This window comes from Parambassis ranga, chromosome 10 (genome assembly GCF_900634625.1).
Source record: "Parambassis ranga chromosome 10, fParRan2.1, whole genome shotgun sequence".
Taxonomy (NCBI): domain Eukaryota; kingdom Metazoa; phylum Chordata; class Actinopteri; family Ambassidae; genus Parambassis; species Parambassis ranga.
This window is the reverse complement of record NC_041031.1, coordinates 5,312,030-5,337,682: the sequence shown is the minus strand read 5'-3', so window position 1 is coordinate 5,337,682 and position 25,653 is coordinate 5,312,030. Positions and strand designations below refer to the sequence as shown.

At 41.4% G+C, this 25,653-nt stretch overlaps 3 protein-coding genes across 4 annotated transcripts; 2 read left to right on the top strand and 1 right to left on the bottom strand.

Annotated features, from left to right (window-relative positions):
* The first annotated feature begins 2,891 nt into the window (after positions 1 to 2,891).
* On the top strand, positions 2,892 to 9,515 carry sting1 (stimulator of interferon response cGAMP interactor 1). The gene is made up of 7 exons (XM_028416075.1): positions 2,892 to 3,178; positions 4,620 to 4,846; positions 5,179 to 5,371; positions 6,323 to 6,431; positions 6,628 to 6,872; positions 8,631 to 8,817; positions 9,133 to 9,515. The coding sequence occupies exons 1-7, from the start codon at positions 3,068 to 3,070 to the stop codon at positions 9,390 to 9,392; spliced, it is 1,332 nt and encodes a 443-aa protein (XP_028271876.1). The 5' UTR covers positions 2,892 to 3,067; the 3' UTR covers positions 9,393 to 9,515.
* A 2,992-nt stretch (positions 9,516 to 12,507) lies between these two features.
* On the top strand, positions 12,508 to 13,807 carry LOC114442744 (DNA damage-inducible transcript 4-like protein). Its single transcript, XM_028416533.1, has 2 exons — positions 12,508 to 12,811; positions 13,203 to 13,807. Exons 1-2 carry the CDS (start codon positions 12,523 to 12,525, stop codon positions 13,646 to 13,648), a joined length of 735 nt encoding a protein of 244 aa, XP_028272334.1. The 5' UTR covers positions 12,508 to 12,522; the 3' UTR covers positions 13,649 to 13,807.
* Positions 13,808 to 13,855: 48 nt separating this feature from the next.
* brd8b (bromodomain containing 8b) lies at positions 13,856 to 25,574 on the bottom strand. Of its 2 annotated transcripts, XM_028416530.1 has the most exons (19): positions 25,513 to 25,574; positions 24,517 to 24,613; positions 23,991 to 24,060; positions 23,766 to 23,815; positions 23,524 to 23,646; positions 23,331 to 23,411; positions 22,845 to 22,909; positions 22,209 to 22,375; positions 21,879 to 22,070; positions 21,160 to 21,253; positions 20,778 to 20,920; positions 20,187 to 20,625; positions 20,069 to 20,106; positions 19,792 to 19,991; positions 19,382 to 19,474; positions 19,184 to 19,252; positions 18,692 to 18,977; positions 16,685 to 16,729; positions 13,856 to 15,053 (listed from the first exon to the last, which is right to left on the bottom strand). In XM_028416530.1, the coding sequence occupies exons 1-19, from the start codon at positions 25,529 to 25,531 to the stop codon at positions 14,994 to 14,996; spliced, it is 2,331 nt and encodes a 776-aa protein (XP_028272331.1). In that variant the 5' UTR covers positions 25,532 to 25,574; the 3' UTR covers positions 13,856 to 14,993. The 2 variants fall into 2 exon arrangements, with proteins under 2 accessions (XP_028272331.1, XP_028272333.1); XM_028416532.1 differs by lacking the exon at positions 16,685 to 16,729.
* Between the last annotated feature and the right edge of the window lie 79 nt (positions 25,575 to 25,653).

Sequence of the window (25,653 nt, the reverse complement as noted above, 5' to 3'; positions counted from 1 at the left end):
CTCCACTTGAAGTCAAGTGGAGGTTTTCCCCCTCCAAAACTCTGGTCCCTGGCCAAGTTAGCTCTCGGGAAAGGCTTGAAACTGGGCCCCTGGATCATATCTGATGCGTTTCTCCCTAATTCTTGTGTGTAAATAGGATACATAGAGAGGTTTTATTGCACACCTGATGCATTTGGATGCAAGATGCAGTAAGTAGGATGCTTTATGTATGTGAGGGAGCCAGGGGGGCAAGGTTGAAATGTGAAGTCATTCTCCACTCATTCTCTTTCTACATCCTCCTTTCTTCTTGTATTGCTGTCTACTAACAAAGAGCAGTGATGGCTGGAACCTCCGGCCTCAAAAGCAGCAAATGATATTTACACAGAGGAAACAGACTCTTCTGGTGAATGCAGCAGCCAAGACAACAAGAAGAAGTCAAAAAGAGAAAGGTCTTTGTAAAGCATTTATATTAACGCATCAGTGCATGCAGAGTTAAGTTCTTTGATAATAATGTGAAGATTATATTTGTGCTCTGTGTTTCACTATGGTAGGAATTTTTTTCTTCTTGTTTTTCTGGCTAATATAAATGAACTGAGGTATAATGAATCATTTATTTTGTACATAATGTTAATTTTATTTATTTTTTTTGTATTCATTTTGGTTTGTTTTTGTTTGTTTTTTTTTTCCACATTTTTTTTCACAACCTGTGTTTCCGGTTTCTTTCGACGCTGTACAGAATGACAGTACGCTTCTATTCCAAGTGTCAAGTCCACGTTCTCTCCTCTCTTCTTTGTCGATGTACAGGAGTTGTTTTTAATGATAATTATGAATAACGATAAACTAATATTAAACTAGCATTGATGAATGACCATACTATATACAAAGGCACAGGCATTCAGGCAGCCAAAAGCATGATTGCATGGTTAAAATTTGCGCTGTTCCAAGCAAAAAGCAGCCGACACATTTTAACAGAAGAGCTGGTGTGTTGCCGTCACAACTTAAAGGAAAAAAAGTGTACTCTCTCTGATCATAATTCTTGATGATTCCTCTTGTTATTTGATGATATTTATGATTCTATGATTATTATGATTCTATTTATTATGGACATTATTCTTAATATTTAAGCTCTCTCTCTCTGCTGGTTGCTCTTTATGTTGCGTTGCTCCTTGGTTGATCTTGTGCTTCTTTGGGAGAGGTGAACCCCCCTGGGAGACCCTGTGCCATAGAAATTGTGCCACGGTTCTGACTTACTCTATTTCTCTCTCTCTCTCTCTCTCTCTCTGTTTCTCTACCTCTCTTTCTCTCTCTCTTTTTCTGCTCTCTTTCTGTTTTGACTCCCCAGTCACTAACACTGTAAGCATGCCCCATGGGACGATCCACTTTTTTACTCTTGAATAAAATATGCATGAACCTTTGGTATGGATACTTTGCTGTTATTTCCTAATACACACACACACATAAATCACAACCAACCTGCCGTAGTCAAACTTAACAAACCTGTTGGTGATGATTCACATTGTATCAATGTATTCTGGCTTTGTTCATACTGAACCTTTGTTAGGTAATAGACATATGAATGTTCAAATTCACATCAGGATGAATATTGAAACCGATAGAAAAGGTATTCACCAGTCATACTTAAAGCAGTTGCTGGTCATGTTGTAACATATAAGCTTTAAAAACATGAATAAAACACCCGGGGCTGTATTCATTCTAAGAATCCCCTCACAGAGCTCCTGTCTGAACCTAAAAACATCTCTCATAGCTTAAAACTGATTTAAGAACATGAGAATACGTTCCTAATAATATAAACAGCATAGACACTGACAGGAAGTCTTGTAGTCTCAAATGATGATGTGATCATAAACACAAATGGCTTAGATGTAATTCAGCCTATATATCTTAAAAGTCCTCCTTAAGAGTTTTTCACCTTAAGACTTCTCGTAAGGGCTGAGATGTTCTGTGAATCACTTTTATCTTTACTGGGAATTAGTCTTAATTATAAGGGAAAATTCTCAGAAAATGTAATGTAATTCTGAGAATTGTCTCAGAACGTCACCACTAATGGAAAGTTCACATATTCACAAAGAATCCTTGTGAATATGGCCCAAGACCTTCTGAACCTTTACCAGGGGTTGTCTGTAATTTTTAAGCTTTGAAGGGCCATTAGGGAAAGTCTGGTGTATGGGGACTTCCTCTTTCACATAAAGAGGTGTATCTAAAAGAAGGAGGAAAAGGGTCAATTACAGAACAAGACAATAAATGCAACCTGCTTGTATGACAGATGATTTGTCTAAATGCTTCTTTATGACTGGCTGCTTGAGAAGGCATGTTTCATTACTCATCCCCAGAACTAAGTCCAGATGTGGTGTGACTCGAATAAACGAAACAAATACAGCAGCAGCAGTTAGTATGGCAAATATTTGTTGGAATACAGTGTATTATGTATGAATCCAGTGAACAAAAAGCTCACAAGCCTGTAGTATGTGAGAATAAGCTCTGAAGAAATGTACGTCTAGTGTTTATATATCTGTTTTCAGTTCAACACTAGGAGCAATGACAAAAAAATGTGAGGTATCTGAAGAGGTTCAGTCCTAATTCAAGTGGCTCATATGAAACACAATAAACACTCTTCCATAAAACACCAGTTAAAACCAGAAAACATGTGACACAATCCAATCTAATCTATCTAAATTATACAACGATTAATGGTTTAATCTATATTTCTGTGCACACAAAACTTCCTCTTTCATAAACATGTGTGATGATCTTTCATAGCCAAGCCTGTCTGTGTGTGTGTATGCGTGGTCTGTGTGTGTGTGTGTGTGTGTCCAAATTGGGCAACTAATTCTGGCATTGTGTGTGTTTCCACATCTGCTTATCAATCGGCTTGTTCTTAGGTACATAGCCAGTTCAACCGAGTCAAGCCGTCCTAACCTAGCTCTTCAACCCTTGAACTTAAACATTTCCCTGATTCTGGGAAGTACCAGGACTCTTGCATATTGAGAGCAAATCTAACAGTACATGAACATTTTTCTTCCACAGCTCTCCCCGGTTATGGTTATTCTAATAATGAGAAAATGAGAAAATGAAAGTGAAAGTAATGAATCGTGAGAGAAGGCGTGGAGAGAGGAGAGGAGAGGAGAGAGGCAGAGAAAGAGCAGCAGACCAGACCCTTCTGTCCGGATCACATACCACGGTGAGCTCTTACATTATATTACATTATATTTGTTTGTTTTAGACTTTTAGTATCCTGTACACACTAGAGTGAGACATATTGAGTAACAGAGATTTGAGGATCTACTTTGAATTTGAGTGTAAACTTCTTGTATATCTGACAAAGCACAATTCCATAGAAATGCTGTGGCTTGAAAATCTTAACCAGTTTACCTTTGAATCATTTGCTTATGTAGTTATTGTTTCAGTGTTTATTTGAATTTAACTTTTAGCCACAGAGCTTCACTTGAGGTTAAAGTGAGCAAGACAGGACTGGTGCAAAAAGCCTGCCATGGCTGATTAAGTTCAGACCAGCTCAACACAATAAACCTCTCGTCTCAGATCTCCTCTGAATCTGAATGCGCCACTCCCAACACTCTACAGTCAAGTTACGAGTGAGAAGCAAGCTAGATAGACACATTTCAAATCTGCTGTCCAATACAAAGGGACAAGAAAAGGAGAAATATGGTAAAGGATCATTCAGCTCAGTGTCTTTGGAAGCGGAAACAACACTGAACTATTCATTTTGGTCTCACTAACTCCATGTAAATACCCAGAGGAATGAATGTTATCGCTCAAAGCTTGCTCTTCAACCACTTGTGAGACAAATTTGTGTCATTTTAGTTTCAGTTTTGTTGGAAATGTTTCCTTCATGGTTCACTAGGAGAAAAATGACACATACTTGAGAGTTAAGTGAGATGCTAAATGTTTTAATGTCTGTTTTAATAAATATTATTAATAAAGAAATAAAAAAATGCACACATGCACAGACAAAATGAGTAAAGCTGGAAAACATATGCATATTTTTATTAAAATGGCAAAGTGCTGCATTGCTTCTAAAAGTGCAATAATTCTGAACATACACCTATACACATGCTGTCATCTCAACCGATGTACAACATTACAACATTATAGTTCCTAAGTCACTCACGAGACAGATGTATGTGGGGGCTTCATTTCAACCACCGTCCATCAGTCTAGTATTCCACAGTACTTCTCTGTGCCCAGCCTTCCAGTGTTCCACACTGCATCACATAAGATGAAAGAAGAAAAGCAAACGCACATTACAAAGGACATACTGTAACAGCAGTGCATGCTGTCTCGTTCTCAGTGTTCATAGTTAAATATTGTGGAACAAAAAAAATTACAAAGACTAATCAAAGACGTGCCAAGTAGTTACAGTACAGTAAAATGACAAATAATTGTTTAGTAAATACTATAATAACATGTGTTGTGCTTCTCAGTCCCCTTGCTGGAAAAATATATTTGGATAATGAAAGCTAGTGAATATGTATTGATTTAATATTATCAATAGGATGTTTACAGCTAGAACTTTTTGGTTTAGTATTCTTCAAGTTAAGTTGGTGCAGTCAGTGCACCTGTGTATGTATTTACAGAGAATGACACCGACTGTTTCCTGACAGATGCAGTGCCTCCGGGACCAGGATGCTCTCATCCCTCGGCCACGAGGGAATTTACCCAAGGTGTGTGCTGCAGCAATGGTCGCTATGACAATAGGAAACATTTTGTTTTTATCCCCTGAAAGGTTTTTGAGCTGGGTTGCCATAGCGATCCTCATCCTAACCCTTGGCCCTCTGCTATACGGGCTCTGTCAACTGGCAGAGGAGATGCTGCACCATTCAAAGACAAGGTGAGAGCACAGGTGTGTGTGTGCACGTGACAATCAATTAACTAGATTAGTGTTTAAAGTCTGAGAATGAATCCAGAGACAGACTAATATTCCGAGATTGAGATAGATTGAACTGTTTTTGTTTCATGGTTTTGAAAATGCCACAGGCAGCTGCTCTGCTTTAAAAAAGCACTGTCCACTTCCTGTTCAGCACCAACCTGCAGACGCACACAGTGGTGTATATTTAGTAGCTAAAGATTTCTCCTTCAGCAGCTGGTTGTGTGTGTATATATACCTATAGCTATACATACAAATATACATACTAACACCAACGTTACCTTCCTTTTTATTAGGTATCAAGGTCGATCACTGCTGAGCCACATGCTGCCAGCCTGTGGCTTGGGGGGAAAGACCCTGCTGACTGCAGGGCTGGCAGGCCTCCTGCTGTACGTGGTTGGACACCCTCTGCCACACAAAGGCCAATGCTGGGAACTCCTTGCCCTGGTCTCTACTCTTTACGCGCTGTTCAGAAGCCTGGGAGTCCTGGTGAGGGCCAGACTCTGGCACACAATGAGCACAGTCTTTCTTGTGTGTTCATATAAAAATAGTGCAAACTTTTGAATGTCACAGAAAAAAACAACTCCTATAATGCAGCTTTGACATTATCCCATATAAGTACCTGACTACATGTATCAGGCTTTTTAAACACCTCATACCAATGCTGTTCACAGGATGGCATGTTTCAGTCATGAAGTCAATCCTAGGAATCCTTCACTTCATGTTTAAATCGATATGATGGCAACGGGCATGAACTCCAGTATAAATAGAATATACAAGTACAGAGACGTCTACATGGTCATCTGAGAGGGAGACAGATCATTGTTTACAATGCTGCAATGTTTTTTTATGAGCAGATGAGCTACTACATTCCATTTCCTCAATCCTACATACTAGTCCTTTAATGTGTAGCATATCACCACTACTGTTAAAATGATATCAGGTGGTTAAACTACTGACCTTTAATTGACCTTCTATCCTGCACAACTGGAAAATCGTGCATAGCAACGCTGAATTTCCATCTGAGAGCTAATAGCTGTATGACTGCACTTTAAAAAGGCCGGTCCCTATGTAAGACTTCCTGAAGCATCAGATGATTATAATTGATATGGCGTTTCTGGAGTAAAAATAGACTGAAAATATGCCTTCATCAGCAAGAACGACAAGAGCACTCACATTGTCCTCAAAGAATTGCTGTATAATTTTGAACAAAGCTCGCTGTTCCCTTAGACTCTTCCAAAAACTGACAGCTTTTAAGATTCAAATCCAGCTCCGGCTTATCTGCAGCCACCTCTGTCCCTTTTCATTTGTACTGAATTCCACGTAAAAATACATTTGTCCTACATAGCAAAGGGCAGCTTCTGCAAGGTGTCAGGTGGCTCCTGAGCAGAGGTGAGTTGTTGTGACATCCTTGTGGCTGTGTCTGCGGTCTGTGTGCAGGGTCCGTCGGAGGTGGAGGTATCAGACATGAGTGAGGGAAGGAAGATGAATGTGGCCCATGGCCTGGCCTGGTCCTTCTACCTGGGATACCTGCGCCTGGTGCTGCCATGTCAGTAAAGTCAAAATCCACACCCCACATGTAAATGTGTTCTACATTCAAATGATGTCTTTGAATTTGAACGCCAGAGTTCACTTAATGCTGCTGTCCTTTGGGGTTTATAAGGTCATACTACTGCACCTTGCACTCCTTCCTACTAACATGAGAGATTTGATGTGTGTGTGTGTGTGTGTGTGTGTGCTTCCAGGTTTGCAAGATTCCATTGAGGCGTTTTGTGCCACACATTGGGCCAGCCGACCCTTCCGGGGTAGAGGCTCCAGGAAGCTCCTCATCCTTGTCCCTCTTAATGCCAACATCTCACACAAACTGGAGGACGAGGACCACAACATCCGTTTCTATGACAACCTGCCAAACAATGAGATAAACAGGGCAGGGGTCCGGGGGCGGGTCTACAAGCACAGTGTCTACAGCGTAATGGACGAGAACGGGAAGGTAAGTGATACACAGACTACACAGACTCTATCAGATTCCATAGTCAGGTTTTAAATAAGAATATATTAAGTCAATATTCAATCAAATAAAAAGAACCTGCAGATAGCTGTAAGCTGATGATGCAGTAATTCAGCTCAGTGCCGGCCTCCTTGTTGCCTGAGTGGGCTGAAAGACTCAGTGTGCTAAAATTTCCCCCTTTGATCAGATTTGTAAAAACTGCACAGCTTGAATGTGACACAGACCGAGAGTCACAGTGAAGTGACAGACTCAAGGGGCTGTTTCTGTTTGCGTGTATAAGCATTTATATAACACACACATCTTCACATTGCCACAAAAGACTAACTGAATGAGATAAGATAAGATAAGATAAAACTTTATTAATCCCGAAGGAAATTCTTGTGCCAAAGGTATCAAGTTGCATTACATGCAGTTAAGTACAGAGTATAAGAGTATAAGGTTCACTATAATCCAAAAATAAGAGTACAGTACGCAGTATGAGCACAATATATGATACATGGATACAATATGGAGATGTAAGGTGCTAAGTAAGCATAAATATAGACCAGTGGAGGGAATGACAGTGATGCCTGACATGATTATCTAGCGCTTCTCCCTACAGAAAGGGGAGGAGTTATACAGTCTGATGGCCACTGGCAGGAAGGACCTCCTGTGGCGTTCTGTGCTGCTCCTCGGTAGTCTCAGTCTACCGCTGAATGTGCTCCTGTAGGACAGCAGTGTTTCGTGCAGGGGGTGAGACGTGTTGTTACGAATACTGAGGAGTTTCCTGAGTATCCTCCTCTCCGTCACCTCCACCACAGACTCCAGCTCCACTCCCAGTACCAAGATAAATAATGTTAAAGTTAAAATCCACACTCAAGCCATCATCACCACTGTGACTTGTTAGCTGGAGCTTTAAAGGGAAGGCAGGTTCTGCAGTGCTAAGATTAGTGAGGCCCTGTAAAACTGTGGCCCTGTTCTAGAGGGTCTAGTCCAGGCTAGACCTCGCTGATTTGGCTCCACTGTTACATCCCTAGCTGACTGTTGTGGACCCAGTCATCCCGACAACAGATCCCTCATAAACCTCTCAGGATCTGCCTCAGAAATGGCAGATTATTTCTCAGATTATCCACTGAATCTGCTTGTCGTCAAGGTGAGGCCTCAGGCCTGAGTGAGCTGACACCTTGTTGATATGGAGTTTGTTGTGGATAACTGCACAGTGTACCATTAAGGTGATAAGACAGAGATGATTGTGATGATTTTTTAACAGTGCTGGCTGGACCTTTTCAATAACCAGAAACAGAAATTTCACAAAAGCTACAAACCTCAAACTATCTGCATGATCACTCAAAGACCTGAACAGCACAGGCGCACAACGGAAGCTGTAGCCTATAACTCATCTATTTTTACTTCAATTGCCTTTAAATTTAACATCACTGATAGTTTTGTTGGCAGGATTGATAATTAAACTTCAAAACTTTAGTGTGCTTGTATACAACATACAGTATATTGAGCATATTGACAGGAGTAGGGTACATCACCTCCACCAGGCTGGTTTCCTTCAATAGCACAGCATCAGCACCACCTGCTGGTTAAACCTCAGAATGTATCAGTGGAGAAGGACCACATTAAAGCACAGCAACAGCACCATCTACCTGCACAACCTGACAATCAGAGTGCCGCCAGCTTTTAAAGGATTATCTGTCTAGTAAAATGCATTCCTCTGGGTGTCTCTTTGTGTTTATGTGTGTGTGTAAACAGGCCCATGAGTGTGTGGTGGAGTATGCGACTCCTCTGCTAACGCTCTACAGCATGTCCCAGGAGAGCAGCGCTGGCTTTGGGGAGCCTGAGCGCAGACAGCAGGTTCTGCTCTTCTACAGGACCCTGCAGGAGATCCTGGAGCACTCGCTGGAGTGCCGCAACCGCTACAAACTCATCCTGCTCAACGGTAAGACAGATACATATGTGTGTATGAACTTTGTGCACATCCTGAGCATGGCACAGGCTGCTTTTAGGAGGATTTTAGCTTTTAGCTTATCCACTTCCCCACAAGGACTGACAATCAGGATTTGTGTATTTATAGACGCTTTTGAAATTGATGTGTTTTAAAAGAGGTTTTGTCTTATGTAAAGTATGAAGGTCAGAGTGTTGGTGTTATTTTTTGGCTTTAGTTCAGTTAATACTGGCCTTATGTGAACTTTCTATGATGACTGAGGACTGGAAACTGGTTACATACCGATACATTTTTATCCACTCTCTCTAGACAAACACGATGAAGACCCTCACTTCCTGTCCAAGGCCATCCTCAGACACTTAGAGCAGCAGCAGAAAGAGGAGTTCTGTCTTGGTCCGCCTCCACACCAAGAGAAGGCACATCCATTAGAGGGCACTTCACTGAGAAACGGCGAGTGGCGCCACCCAGATCCAATGAGCAGGGAGCCCACGCTCATGATCAGCCTGGAGAGGCCTCAGCCTCTGAAGGAACCTGTCGAGGACACCGAGTACTACCACAGAGAAACATGAAGGAGAAACCAACACACAGCAATCAGACAACAGTTACTCCTCTTGTAAACTCTACCTGAATTATCGGCTGTGTATGACTTTAGATTGTGAGAAATAGAATAAAACACATACTTGAAACAGTCACAACTCGTACTCTGATACCCTGAGATTAGGGCATTATATTCCCATCTAGTATTACACAGTTAAATTATGAGTATAGCAAAGGTTTCTTGACTTGGCTATTATTTATTTTTTTTAACATCAATGATATTTTAAAGAGGCCTTAATAAAACCTCCACCATGAGTGGATATACCATGCAACCTGTAGAAGAATAAACAGTAAGTGTAAGAAAAAGATTTTAAAATTTTATGTTTAAGAGAAGCTTATTCATAGGTTGGGATAAAAGAAAAGGGTGGAAGGCAGTGGGAAGAAAACAAAGATGTGTTTTAAGGCCTGTATAAACAAAAGGATCAGTCACAAGACACCTGACACAAAGGCTGTTTATCTGCATCTCACATGAACGCACCTCATGCCTGGGAGCACAGTCGCTGAAACTGCTCTGCAGGGTTGCATCAGATGTGTTTACAGCCTGTACGCCTCTTCTGCCAAGAGAGAGGTGAAGAGAAGGACGGAGGGATCTGATCCAAACCACGCTGCATTACAGTTTCACAGCACATTCAGATGAGTTATTGCAGGGAACATGTTAATTACAAGAGAAACAGAAATGACAGTGTGGAGTGTTTGAATGTGGTTCGAGCTGACAGGTCAGTGTGGAGCTCTCTAAGCCAGCTGCTTTTAATCAGTTTAATCTAAATTACAGCACATTTCCAGGCCAAGTTGTGAAATCAATATTTAAAAATTATAGAAAGGAAATTGCTTTATTGGTCGCTTATCATCATCATTGCATCATATAATACAAGATGGAGCCCGAAAGGTGCATTGTAGTATGAGGATGATAGCACTGAGTGTGTATCAATACCTCATCCTTATGCATTAATCTTGTTGTGTCTTTGTCAGATTTAAAAAACAACAACAACACGCAGCACTGGCTGCAGACATGTGAGCTTGAGTTGGGCCACAAAGATGAATGACTGAGACAGGTCAGACCAGTTTTCCATGCTACATCCCAAGCAGCTGACATCAGCTGACACACTGACGCTGATGGATGGATGATAACAGGGTGACAGCAGCAGTTTACAGCAGGACACGGGCTGAGCAGTGAAGAGAACGGCCCGAACGTATCGACACAAGTGGGCCATGTTTTTAGTTTAAGGGACAACTAAGTGGCACACTACATACAAACATTTACTTTTTCTACGTTAACATTTAGGATCTACAAAAAAAATAAAGTTAAAGTTGGTTAAATAATTCCACAGAACCACAGTTAGCACTGGTTACACAGTGACCACACAGGCGTTTCCCTGCAGTTCCCCTGAAAGACACTTCCTTCATTTGACGAGGTGCCTTGTCAGAATGTGATTGGTTGGCAACTGTGATGTCACAGCATGGGATTTCTCAAGAAGGTGAGTCAGGTGAGAGAGGTTAACCTAAGACAGACAGAGCGTGAGCTCATGTCACGTCAGTATAGTGGGCTTTAAGGAAATGGATTGGTTTAGAACCAAGGTTGGGAAACGGTTGCACATTAAGTTAAATACACGTGTATACACTTCTACTGTGTTCTTAGTGTTACAAGGTGGCAATATAAAACTGCTGACACAGTGACACAGCAGTATGGATCGTATTTAGTGGGACATTTTAGTGTAATCTAAATTTTAGGTGAAGGAAAGAAAGGGGCGATGATAGTTTGTGTGGATGGACTCCCTGCGCTGCTGCAGATACGTGTGTGTGTCTGAATGACGTGCATCAGACCATGTTACTCACCTGTGAGTAAGACAAAGTTCAGGGCGCCGCGTCTAGACCTGATACTGACTGAAAGCAGTTTGGTGTTTTATGGTTATTGAAGCAGTAAAGATAGTTTGATGGGGGATAAATAATGTTTTGTTCTGTGAATAAACAATATAAACAGAAATTTCCAATCTTATGTTATGAAATACTAACATAGTTATAAATTTACAAATATATTTAACTTCTTAGCAAATTATTTTTCTAAAGAAAAGGAAACGTCCTCTGTATGACACTGTGTGGCTATACTTAACTGTTCTGACGGTTCACCCACTGTAACCACAGTGTGTAGGCCAATTAGTCATAGGTCTGTGTATTTCCAGCAGAACCTATATGTCATCGGATTTTATGCCAATTCATACATCTTATGTTAAAGTGCAAAATAATTAATAACAAGAAAACTTCTGATAGATGAATGCTGGTGTTGGGAGTATTATACTGCTTTATTGAAGTGGACTCTTGGGTACGTTTTTTATAGGTCTGGTGTCTGGAGATAATTTCCTGGAAGGAGGAGACACACATTTCCTGATAGACAGAACTACAGTGAAGTGTAAATAGAGAAAGGTTAGGACTTTGAATTATCATAAGATAATGTATTATATTTGTTATAATTACGACATTTATAAGCACCACATGAGAACACTATGTAAACAAGCCAGCACCTCAGAAATCATTTCTGCTAAGGATGTGAATGATCGTATTACTTTCTATTACTTTCATTTCTATATATATTGTGATTCATGATATGTTTGGGTGTGTAGTGAAAATCTGATCCTTTTCTTTTCTTTTATTACTTCCAATAGTTCTTCCAATGTAACTTGGTGGAATTATCAAAAAATGTTATTATTCTATTTAACACTTTGTTAAACTGTAACGTTTCATCTGCCACTTTACAGATGTTTATTTATATTTAGACTAGAACTAACACAGTCTGATGCCTATGAATGGTTACATCGGCCCATGTGTTTGTGGATTCATCTGTAATATCAGATACATATAGTGGACTAAATGAGAACCGCGCTGATCTCCAGGCAGGGACAGTGTTGTAATATGACATTAGTAACTTAAAGTATAAAAGTACTTGGAGTACTTGGACCAGTTTGACCGTACGTGACCGCGCACAGCTCCTCCCTGTGCAACCTCCGCGTGCCGTTGCGTGAGACTCGCATCAGGAACGTTCTCGATGGAACCGGTAAGCTCCGCCCACACGTGACAGCGCGCAGCTCAGCTGATGCAACGCCGGTATAAATGCTCCGCGCACAGCTCCGACAGCCGCACAGCTCAGCCCAGGCATTACATGGAGAAGACAGGGACCACACGCTCGGAGGGGACACCGGAGCTACACGGACAGGAATCGGGATGGTGTATAGCGCGGCCCTGCTCTTTGGACACGGAGTGTCCGTCCGGTCAGAAGAAGACAGCGTCGTAGAGATGATAGGAAAGTACTTCTGTCATGTCAAAGCTCCGGCCCGAAAGACGACCGCAGCCCGGCGGGGGAGCCTCGACAGCTGCGATGAGAGAGACAACAGCTCAGCCTGTAAGTGGCTTAAAGTTTGTTTTGATGTTCAAAGTAAAACAAATGAATAAAAAGTCGACAGAAAACAGTTCATTTGAACAGCGCGAGTTATGTACACATTTAAATATCAATGCGCCATTGTTAAAGAAAGTCATCTCTGTAGCCAGAACTATTGAGTGTAGCGGAAGAACACGTAGTTCTATCATTCAGTAGTCTGTCTCAGATGATGACACACTGAGCTGATGCCAGAGCTTTCACTCCGATGACTTGCACTGTTTAAGGTCACAAGTCATTCATCACATGATGTGACAAAAGTTAGATGACGTCAGAGGCCTGCATGGATGCCAGCCTTACACAAAGGTATAAACACTATGAAATGACTTTTCTAACAATGGTCCGTCTCTTCACACAGTTGCTGACTTGGATGCCGGTCTGCAGCACGAACAGCAGCTCCTTCAGAAGCAGATGACTGGTCAGATAGAGCGCTGCCTGACGGAGGCCAAAGCCTCCATCCTACACTGTCAGGTGTTGCTCCTGCCCCGTCACATGACCAGCAGGGTCGGCCAGGATGTGGTGCACACCTCTGCCGATGAGCCCTGCGGGCTGCGCGGGGCCTCCGTCAAGCTCTACGTCGAGAACAAAGATGGCCTGAAGTCTGTGGGGTGCATCTCTCCTGACCAGACCGTCACCCCCACATTTGAACTCTCCGTGGTGTTTAAGGCTGATAAGGACGACGGCTGGCCGCCGCTGAAGCACATCTTCGACACCAACAAAGTGTTGAAGCTGAGGCCAGAATACCGGCTGGTGAAGAGGAAGCTCTACTCCTCTGCCAGTCCGGTCATCCATGATTTCCACTAAGAAAATGCACTGAACTTCTGTCACGTTATTTTTCATGTTAAGTATTTTGCACAGGACGGCTGAATGTGTTCATGTACGCTGTAAACATGTCAAATTTATTCCAGGACCGGGCGGGTCCTTTTCCTGAGTTTGTAAAATAAATTATACATGAATTCTTTACTTGTATGTTTTACTTTCTCTGATAAAGACAAGAACTGTACCCTATTCTACATTTAGCTCAAATCTTTATTTAACAAATGTACAACAGAGAACATGACACAGCTACCCAAACAAAACAACACCTCAGGACCTCGGGTACAAAAATGGATTTTTGTACTTCCATCAAACACACAAACACATGTCTTATGCTTTTTTACACAGCACACACTGGCTACAACCTAAGGGACAAGTAGGAATCAATCAGCGCTGTCTCAACAATTAAGATCCAGCCTATTAGCTGACACCTGTATTTTACATCACTGCCCTTCGTGTCATGTTGGGTCCTTCCTACATTCAAGGGCAGCTACAGGCCTCAGAGTATTTCACTACATCATGAAAAGAGCTGAGGCGTTTATTCCAAGTCAAAGAAATGAATCAAAGTTACAGTATTGTTATAGGGCGCAGCTACTCTGGGGAAGTGCAGTTTAAAGCTCTGCTTCATGGTGCTTTCAAGGACACGCCTTGATGTACAAGTCTATTGCCAAATGTCAACACGTGACGCTGTTGACGGTTACTTGAATGTCAATAAATCATTTACTGTGATAGGCTATATCCCAGTGGCAAATTTTATGTGTTTGAATTTAAAGTCTTGGGCTTTTTAACAGAAAGTTCGATGTGTAAAGGCAACTTATACATCTCAGCGGTGATCAAGCCTCTTGGGGTGTCAGCCAAGCAGCAGTATATTATGTTTTTTTCAACTTGCTGTTCATCTCATAGAAGCTGTGCTCAGTTTGTTGCAAGACATATCTATTGGGGTTTTTTAGGTAACAATGTCAGTATGATCAAATGTGACCAGTCCCTCTTTTTACCATTTGATCCCAAACAAACATTGCTGGTGAAAATTGTATTCATCTGAGCGTGATGACCTACTGCCTTCACTGGTGACGTGATGAAAGTGATGTTATGAATGGGTGTGCGCAGCCCGTCTTACACACTGACAAGGATCCACATACACTCTTCAGCTATGCCAAAGGTACACATTGAAGACGTGTGTGTGTATGTACACACACAAACGAGGCGCACAGAGACTGCACTGTCCTCTCTGGAAAACAACCAAAGTGACCAGTAAGTTTTCAGCTCCACCTTCCATCAACCCAGGAGCAGCTCTTTGTCTCATTACAAGTCTTGGTTCTCTGAAACGTCACTCTTATTTCTTCATTTTGAGGTCAGCCTCCATTGCACTCCGGCGGCCCCTGGTGCCTCCATCCTACAGGAGAGAGACAGGTAGGGAGAAACAGGAAGGAAGAGAGGGAGCAGAAGAAAGGTTTAACATTAGGGTGTAGACGTCGGATGTTAACAGGCCGGTTGTTACAGTGCAGGGAGGCCCCTTGGCGGGCTTCCTTGTGTGATTGCGTTCCGCACAAAACACAGCACAGTCCACCTTGGAAGGCTTCTTCCCCAAATGAAAAACAGAAAAAAATAATGATGACCAAAAGAAGGGATATTAAAAAGAAAAGAAGGAGAACAGAAATTAGAACATGCAGAGACATAGACAATCACCCAGAAACAGAAAATACAGGAAACCGGCATGGGGTCGTTAACCGAAGGTTGACGGAAGCTTGGGTGATGGTTACTGGAGCCTGTGTGTGCATTTCTGTTGAGAATACTGTGTGCAAACAGAACTGAAAAGTTTATGAGGGTGACAGACAGTGTGTTCAAGGATGTATGACAATGTGTGTGTGTGAGAACTGTAAAAGAGAGCGAGAGTGAGAGAGAAGGACAGCTAATTATTATTTTATACTACACTTTTTTTGCACCGACTTTGTTTTGACGCGTTTCACACCTCAATATTTGGATTAACACCATCTTCTGTATTTGCCATCACACCGGCCTGGCTAGTAACAGCTGCCCATGAACAAAAATGAACAAAACTTTCCCAAGTCCAATATGGGTCAATTCTAGATAGACATACAAAGTTTAACTTAAAGTTTAATCATATATAACTGACAGGAAGGTAATATAACTTTAACCCTAAAGCTGTGTTGGCCAGGAGGAAGCCTGCAGACAGCCATTACTGCTCCAGCAGCCTACAAACAATATCAGTGGTGCTGAACTATGTAGAAGTGATCTGTGCTAATGGTAACGCTACAATAATGTATAAACATGTAAATGTTTTGTTAGGGTACAACCTGCAGTAATTTGACCCTGTATACCACTGCACTAAATCACCTATAAAGTAAAGTTTTCCCTGTGCACACATGTGTGACCATCTTCCTGCTGAAAGAGTGTCCACAAAAGGTCATTTTTCAATTTGATTAATGTGCGGAGAGAAAAGCGAAAACACAGCAACATATGAACAAAATACCTGCACACAAGACTCATTAAAAAATGACTCAAATGTATCAGTAATGTATGCATTATGTTGCAAAGACATCTACTCAAGTTAGCATGCTAACTAGCCCTGGACTAATGAGGAAATCTCAGGTGGGATAAGAAGAAGCAGGTTAGCAATACTAATGACAGTTTGGCAATAGCCTATGCCCTGCACCAACCCTCATATAACTGTACTTTGTACCACAAGTTGTGTTCACAAATCAAGTGATTAATTTTCCATCAATCCGACGAGAAGAAAAAGAATAGAGCGGTTTGTGTCATACAGTTGGACACAGGGAACAGCACTACTTTTTCCCCCATGCATATTGTCCCTTTATATTCTTCAGTGTAATTATTAGGGCCACCTTGTTGACTAAAGAAGAAATGAAGTGAGAGGAGAGATCAGAGGACAGATGTGTTCTGAATGTGTCACATTGAGGGTGATGTGCATGTTTGCATTGGGACAAGCGTGTACAGAGCGAGGCCTGGTTCTGGTGAAATCTGAGCGAGAACCTGAATACTTACAAAGAGAGAGAGAAGGAAAGCAGGAGAGGCCATTGGGACACTGTCCTGTAGGAGGACAAACATTGGAGTGAGAAAGAGAAAGAAAACACACACAGGCGTGAGAAAGCAAGTTTCATATAAGTCTGCGTCAAACTCGAGGCACGCTGAGGGACCTCAGCATGGCACATACACACAAAAGGACAGATATCCGCTTGCAGACAGGCTGCAGTCAGGATAGTGTGACATTCATATTTAAAGACTATAGACAAACAGGCACATACAGAAACAGTCACACACACACACACAGATCTTCAAGACTGCTCACAAGCACCATAAAGTTCCCATCATGGCTCCTATGAAATATATCAGGACTTCAATTCAGTCAAAGCCGTTACACAAACTACAGACGCTCAAAGATAGTCTGCAAAATCAAACTATGGCCTTCTTACAGTCTTCCCAGATTTTTTTCTGACATTTCCTAAAACCATGATAAATGCCATGAGAAGCAGGGACGCTGCTAGACACAAACAAGATTTTCATTTCCTTACAATTACAAGAGAAAGAGATAGCAGAACACCAAAAAAAGTAGCATATTCAAAAAACACAGACAAGCACAGGAGCCAGTCACAGGCAGAGAGACAGGAGTTAGTAAGGAGAGGGGCAGCCAGCATGCAGGACATAACTCAGCTGGGAAGTCAACATCAAGAATTATTACAGTAGCGCTCTCAATACCGAGAACAACAAAGCCATGTATATAAAACGCATAAGGTGTGTATGTCTGTCTTGTATATGAGGTTCATCTGAATGCAAATATACAATATATAATATACATGGTCCTGAGCCTTTGAGCATGTGGCATACTACAGAATCTTGTACTGAACCAAGTGCAGCACAGGCTTCAGGTTCATAATACCAGCCACATTACACCGTCACACTATATATAGTGTATATGCCACACAGTAAAAAAATGAGTGCAGCATGATACAGGCATAGAAAGAACTGATGAATGTTTTCTGCGCAAACTGAGGCAGTTTAGTTTAGATGTATTCAGCATATTGTCCTACAGTCAGGGAAGGAAACAACACAGAGACGATGATTAACAATTAACTGATAAAGAAAGAAAGAGGGTCTAAAAACAGCCTAAATAATTTACAGACCCCAGATTTTAAACATAATAATTTTAAAAGTATTAGGAACTCAACACCGGCTGTCATGGCCGACATTTGGAGAATGCAGGTGTATGGATGCACATACATTTGTTTCTGAGCTGCACAGGGGTTTGTACACAAAGTCAATGATTGTGTCAGACGTAATAAAGTTCTGTCAGGTTGATGATTATTGGAACATTGCCAAATTGTTTGGCATTTGGCTTCTGCACACCACCACAATGAATTTAAATGGAAACACTCCAGATGTGAGCGAAGACTTCCAGCTTTAAATCAGCGGTTTTGACAAAAGTGTGGCATTACCCAGTCATGAATTCTGGCCATTTTATTCACATTCACATCTGGACTGTTTCATTTTAAATTGATGCCACAAAAGTGTTTTCTAATATTAATGAATCTGGTTTCATTTGAATGCATGAAAGAATGTTCTTCTCTTTCATAACAATTCAAAAAACACTGTCCTCATTAACACCCCATAACTCACATTTACAGCATTTTAAATACAAAGTTATTACTACAGCAGTTTTGCTAATAGATTTGATTTCATTGTCATACCTAGCAGAACAACAGACAGATGCTGTGGCTCTAAGCAATAATAAAATGTTACCACCACCTATCCATGTGACTCATTCTTCAGGAAGCCCTGAACATTCACACAGCTCCTGCTCGTTTGCTCAAAAAGGTCAAGGTTGACCAAAAAGCTGTAAAACTTGAATTGTGCTAATACAACATACTGTACAAAGTTCAAAACATTAACAGCGCCTTTAGGGATTTTGGAGGTTTCGTTTTGATTTTAATGGCCCTCTGCTCCATCAAAATCCTGCCAGCGAAACCAGATTTTTATCCAGTCAGCTTAACCCACCTTCTCAGCCGGCTCTCCTGGCTTGCGGTTTCCCTCCCTGCCACGGAGGCTCTTGGCGGAGATGGCGCTCTCTGAGGTCTGCATGATGAGCTGGGTGGCAAGGAACTGCTGGACATGCTCCAAGACGTCGCGCTGCATCTCCAACGCCATGTGATACACGTCATGGTCCGATGAGTTGTACATGACAGCATTCTGAAACATCAGCATGATGTCTCGCTGGAACTCTGCTGTGGTACGGATCACACCGGACTCGATGTTCTTCTTTATGGCCGACAGGTCCATTGGTCTGAAGCAAGATAGCAGATGGAAATAGATTCTTTAACATCTTATCACTATTAGCTGAAGCATGAACATCAGATTTCTTTAATACAGGCCAGCAGTATCTTATCTAATATTGTTTTGAATGATGAATTGAACACCCTGTGAAATAATATACAATCATTTTTTGTATGTAGGTGAAGTTAACACACATTCATGTGTTTGTGGTCTGACCTGTGTACAATGCTATGGTAACCCGGGGCAATGTCATCTGACACAGGCTGCAGGAAGACGCTGGCATATCTGAGAGACACGTAGCACATGAGCAGAAGTAAAACACCGCTGCAGAATACTCAGTGTTCCATTTGTTTTTGAGTTAAATGTGCACTGTATGTATATACAAAACTTAAAGAGGTGTTTAAAAAGCTCCACCTGTGATTGGCTGCAGCCCTCCACACCAGCATAATGGCTTTTTTCCAGATCTTCTGAGCCTGCACTGCCTCCTGGTCTTCGCCACAAGTAGAGCTGATGAGAGAGAGGAAGTGAGAGCAGAGTGAGAATGAGGAGAGGATTGTTCACTGTGAGGCATGACTTTTTATGTTGGCAATAACTACTAACTCAGAGAAATGAGTCCTAATCCGAGTCAGAGGTCATGACATGAATGTTCACAACAAATGCCAGCTAAGCACTATCTTGTTTCAATGAAGCCTTTCTCAGACGTGTTTGGTCGTAGCAAAGGCAGGGGTTACTTCAGGACATGGGCTCCTGGGGTCTCTATCCCAGCATCATCAACATAACCTGTATCATGATACTATTACAAGCACAAAAGTATGGACACCTACAGCTGTGAAGAAGAGGCTGGGCTGCTGGCCAGTGAATCTGCAGTATAGCGCTGGGATGGTGGGCCGTAGCCGTCTTCACTCTCACTGGCTGCCCGCTCCACCTCTGACAGGTAAGGACCTTCTCCTTCCCCACACTCCTCCTTCAGCTCCATCCCTTCTTCAGGGTCACCCTCACTCCCTGCCTCTTCCTCTTTGACTTCCTGGTTTACACAACACACACATTAAGTAAAATGACAGCATTTAAAAATGTTTTAATCTTGTTCATGTGACCCGATACCTTGGACTCTTTTCCTGACACAGAACTGTCCTCAGAGTCTGCGGAAAGAGAGAGGAGAGTTAGAAAGCACATTTATGTGAGCACTGCTTCTGTGTGTGTGTGTATACATGCCATATACCTAGGCAAGGCAGGTTGGGCTCAGGCTGGCTCCACTCATCTCCTTCACTCTTCACTGTAGCTTCAGTGGCCTCCTTCGCTGCGGCTCCCTCTTCTGTAACTTCACTTCCTGTGACACAATCATCAGATGCGACAGAAGAAGTGACATCACTTCCTGTCACCTCAGGTCCCTCACAGCTTCCCTTCAGCTGTTCTTCTCTTTTAGCATCCAGCTGATTTTGTGTCTCCTGGCTGGCAGGTGTTGGTGCAGACATTGTGGCTATATCCTGAGGTTCCTGTGGAGGATCGGAGTCCTGAACAGTGGGTGGAGGTTCTGAAGTCTTCAGTTCTTGAGTCTCCCAGGGGCCAGGAAGGGTGTGGCCCTCTGAAACAGCCTCTTCACACAGTGAAAGAGCTGCTTCCACTGCTGCAGCATCCAAAGCCTCCACAGAGTCATCGACCTGGGACCATGACCAGATAGAAATTATTATCTACGGAAAATGTTTCTTGTGGTGACACAGTTCACCATTGGCCATATGAAAAACGTTTCTGGCTATGCTTGCTGCATTTTGGAGCTAAACTGATCTGATCTCTAACGCATCTTAAAAAGTACCTTCTCCTCTATGATGGCAATGATGTCTCCCACTGTCTCCAGATCCAGTTCATCTCCCATGTAAGACACTGCTACAAGATCTTCTTCCACTAGTCCCGTCTCCTCACCAAGCTCTACCTTCACTGCAGGATCTGCTTCACCCTCTGCAAACCAACACATAGATAAATGTGAACTGAAAAGCACAAGTACTTACCCAGAGTCATTATTTTTGTACACAACCTGCTGTTGTGTGGATAGAATATACATCAATGACAGTGACTGGTAGAAGGTAGCTCATGACAACATCATGGTTCATCTTTTTGCCTGCCCAGTATTTTTTGTTTGTTATTTTTTTTCTACACATGTCAATGCAAGAGCTCTTAACGTCCCACAGTATGCTTACCTGTAATGACCTCGTGCCCAGGTGGTAAGGCAGTAGTTGCTGTGGCAGTCTGAACTCCATTTGTAAGACTTGCAGTAGAGTCTCCCTCTGCAACCTGAAAACAAGCAAGGGCATTTTAAACCAGATCCACTGAGAGGGAAAAGCTAAAAAAACAGCTTTGAATAATAATGGTATCAGCACTATTGCAGGCCATGTAGAGGTTAGTTTCATGATTAGCATGTGAATTCATACTGAAATTTTAAACAACTTTACAGTGTAAATTAGGGAAGGAAACATAATACATTTATGCTTTTGTGTGATAACAGCCCTGAGTCAGTTGGTGTACATTTCAACAAGTTTGAGGCACATTTCTGCTCATTTAGATGCACTGAAGCACATCCACAGCATTACAGTGCCACCTCCATGTTCGCCTGTGGAAACCGTGTTCTTTGGGCTATACACCTCTTTCTTTTTCCAAACAAACGCACCATCTCTGTGACCAAAGAGCTGTAATTGTGTTTCATTTGACCAAATGACACACTTCCAGCATGTATAATTCTTTTCTAAGTTGTCCCTAGCATACTTAAGTCTCACATGCCAGTATGTTTACATTTGAGTCATTTTCATAGGGGAGATCATTTTGTCTCACACTGTAAGCCATTTTGATTGTTTTACTGCACAGAAATTACTGGTAATTTTGATGTTTTGGACGTTTTAGTGAAAGCAAAGCTGCCACTTACCAGTCGGGGGCTGGCTGAAATGAGGTTGCCTTTTTTCAGCAGTTCTGACAGGAGAGGCGAGGGTGGTGGAGTGGCTTTCTGTGCTAGGAGCCTTTTCTGTGGCGAGTCATCCACCAGAGCAGCAAGGCCTCCATCTTTGGGACCTGGTCCTGGAGGGTCTGTCGCTGGAAGAAAAACTCCAACCCCCTGAGCCTGGCAGAGACAGCAAAGGAAGCATGAGGACATCTGACAGCACTTCCAATGCAACGTTTTTTTATTATTCCAAATAAGAGACGTGTTGTACCAGATTCTGCTATCTTATCACAGCAAAAGAAGTATGGAGATTCTTACAACTGACTGCATGGTTGTGTCATCGGAGGAAACCCCTCCCGTTTCCATGGGTGGAGCTGGGGCTGAAGATTCAGCCTGAGAATCCATGGCTGGGGGGCTGGCACCCAGAGGAGATCGTACAGTTACACTGGGAAGACGTTTAGGTGTGTTCTTCACTGCTTGGCGGGCTGTCACAGGGAGAGAGGGCCAGAGTGAATGAATTTCATAACTCATGAGAAAGAAATCATGGCATCACATGGCATGTGATTGTATTGACATTCCAAGACATCCGAGAAACAAGCTCTTGTCTTAACAAATAATATATATATATATATATATATATATATATATATATATATATATATATATATATATATATATATATATATATATATATATATATATATATATATATAGAATGCAATTAAGCTTTAGAATATACAGAAGCATTTTACGTCAGTGATCATTTTTCATGAAACTAAACAATGTAGCAACAAATATACAAAATGTTTAATAATTTCAAATCTAGTATATTTTAATGCAACTTTAACCTGTCCATGATAGGAAAACAAAATGGCAGTGCATGATACATGAGCTGTGGACTTCTTTAGGAAATACTCTGCATTCAAACTGAAAGCCTATACAGACGTAACCTACCTTGGTACGCCATTTCTGTGGCTTTCCTCTTCTGTTCAGCCTCCTCCTCTTCTTGCTTCTTCTTTCTTTAGTTGAAAGAATAAACACTTTAACATCTGGATACATGACGAACGATAACAGGCATAAAAAAGAGGCTTACAAACAAATCAGACCACCATTTCATCTACATTACTAATTCCCATTGAGGTACCAATGAGCAGTCACTTGTCAGACTCCAGAAAAAAAGGGACTATAATTGTATAATTTCACTTTGCTGCTTGGATGGTCTTCTCTGGCAGGACAAATACATATAGCATGTTAGTCTTGAGCTCATTGTAAAGCTGAAGACGACTTTTAAGATATCATGAGGATAGTTAGATAGATTGACTGACAGGTAGAGTTTAATGAATCAGTGGCTCATTCTAGTTATAATATGAATGTGTGCACAAAATGTTACAGTGGTTGTAAAGAAATTTTTGGACCCAAGTCTTAAATAAAAAACCTTACAGTGTGATGTCTGCCCACAGCTCCTTTAGCTGGGAGTCCATGTGACCCGTCTGTATGAGATCCACCTCTTTCTTCAACTTCCTGTCCATGCAAAGAAAATAAGGTGAGGTTAGTGCCAAGCTAACAATCCTTATTGGTCTTCTTTTAAGGTTACTAGAAAAAGACCAATAAGAACCAATTAGCATTTGTTTACCTGTACTGCTCTTGTGTGTCTCGCAGTAGTTTTTTCAGCTCCTCTATCCTCTCAGCGGTCAATCTACGTACAATGACATCTTCAATGGTCTCCACAACTTCACCCTTCTCACCACGCTTACGCCTGAAGCAAAAGAGCACACACAAATTTTGATTACACTCCCAAACTGATATTACTCATGTTATACTCAAACAATAGCAACAATATTTGCAAACACACTGAATCTGTATTGTAAGACTTACTTTGGTGCTTCTGTAGCTTCGAGCAGTTCAGAATATTGTGAGGCACAGTGCTACGAAATTAAAAAGTAAACAAAAACAAATTGTAGTTATCCTTAAAAAACAGTGTCATGTTTTAGCAGCTGACATAGAATTTAACTGTGGGACTAAAGCTGTAAAATCGCTAGAAGTCATATACTTTCTATGGGCAAGAGCAACTAAAAAGGTGTTTAGATTTGTAGCTCTCACCTTCTGAGAGAACCAGTCAGGTGGACGGCCTGGCTCTGAGAAAGGCTTGATGGCTCTACTTACAGAAACCCTGGAAGTCACAAAGCAAGACGAAGCCAGGCAAGACAAGGTTTGTTTATATAGCACCATTCTTTTAAAGCAATTCAGAGTGCTTTACAGAGGACATGAAAAATCACAGAATACAAAGCACAAAGACTCAGAATAAAGAAAATGACGATCTGAAACCAAATGTCTGTGGTACCTCAACATTTTTTTAAATGCGTAGGCTAAACACTTACAAATTACTCAGGTAAGAATGCAAAAAACAACTTGGGCACATTTGATTTTTGCCTGCCATTGATTAAGGTTAAATATGGTTGCCAATATCTTTAAAGAAAGTGCATATAACACAGTGTAAACCACTGCAACTTATTATTTCACAGAGAATTAGCCTAGAATAACACAGAGATCTGATTACATTTATTTAATTTGTCACAGCTGCCTGATCTGTGAAGGACAAGAAGAATATACTTTTGAATAAATTTACCAGTTTTGGTCACCACTCCTCATAACAGAGGAGGCCAGGCACAGTTTCTCCCTGACCGACCAGGGCTCTGTTGGCCCCATGTTCAGTATCTTGTGTTCTGAAATGAAAAAAACAAAATCCTTATTACAAAAAAATAAATAAATAAAACCACATGTCCACTTGTTTTTTTTAATCCAACAAGCGAAGTGAAGTTCTTTAACTTAGTACATAATTAGTGGCTACATATTCACTATACAACCCAAGCTTGAAAACACAGATTCCAAAACAGGTAAAACGAAGAAGTTGCATTTCAGTTTAAATCCGTTAGCTGCTCTTAAAGTCATGACATACATCAAAATGTACGCAGTGCAAGAAACACGTACACCAATCTTGCTGACAAATCAGTTGATAATGATTTACTTGATTTCATATTCCCTGTCCAGTGTTTTGTTGTTTTTTACGACACAGTTTGCGATGTTTACAGCAAAATATTTGACGGTTCCACCTTCCATTCAAACGATATTTACCTCAAGGTAATATTGATAAATATAATAATTACATGAATATATCCCAGCGGTGACTGTTAGCAAACGTGTTGTGTATTTTAAATAACCTCACTATATATCAACATTAGCTAGCGACCGTTAGCTATGTTGCTCGTATTAGCTTGCATTGTGTTAAAGAAAGACCGATTTCAAAATTATTTTAGAATCGAGATTCTCATTTTGTTGGTGTTTAAATACAAATGAACACACAAAACACTCCCAAAAACGCTAAAAGCCTTATTTCAGCACTGTCTGGCTAATATGTAAATAATTGCGTTAGCTTAGCAATGTTGAATGGGGGGACACATTCAGGAGACACACTATCAGTACGCTCAGTACGTTACGTTTTTTGAAGCTACGAGGCAACTAAGTCCAAGTTTATCTGAATAACGCGTCAATATTTGAGTTTATTTTCAATAATGCTTTTTAAATAATACAAATAATATCGAGAGTTATTCAAAATATTACTTACTGCCGATACCGCTCGCCATTGCTTTTGTGACAAGGCAGTGGCCACAACTTCCGCCGGACAGATTTCAGTGGTGCACACAATATAATTAAACTAGCGAGCGGAACTCGAGAGATTATTTCTTATTATTTAAAAAAAAAATAA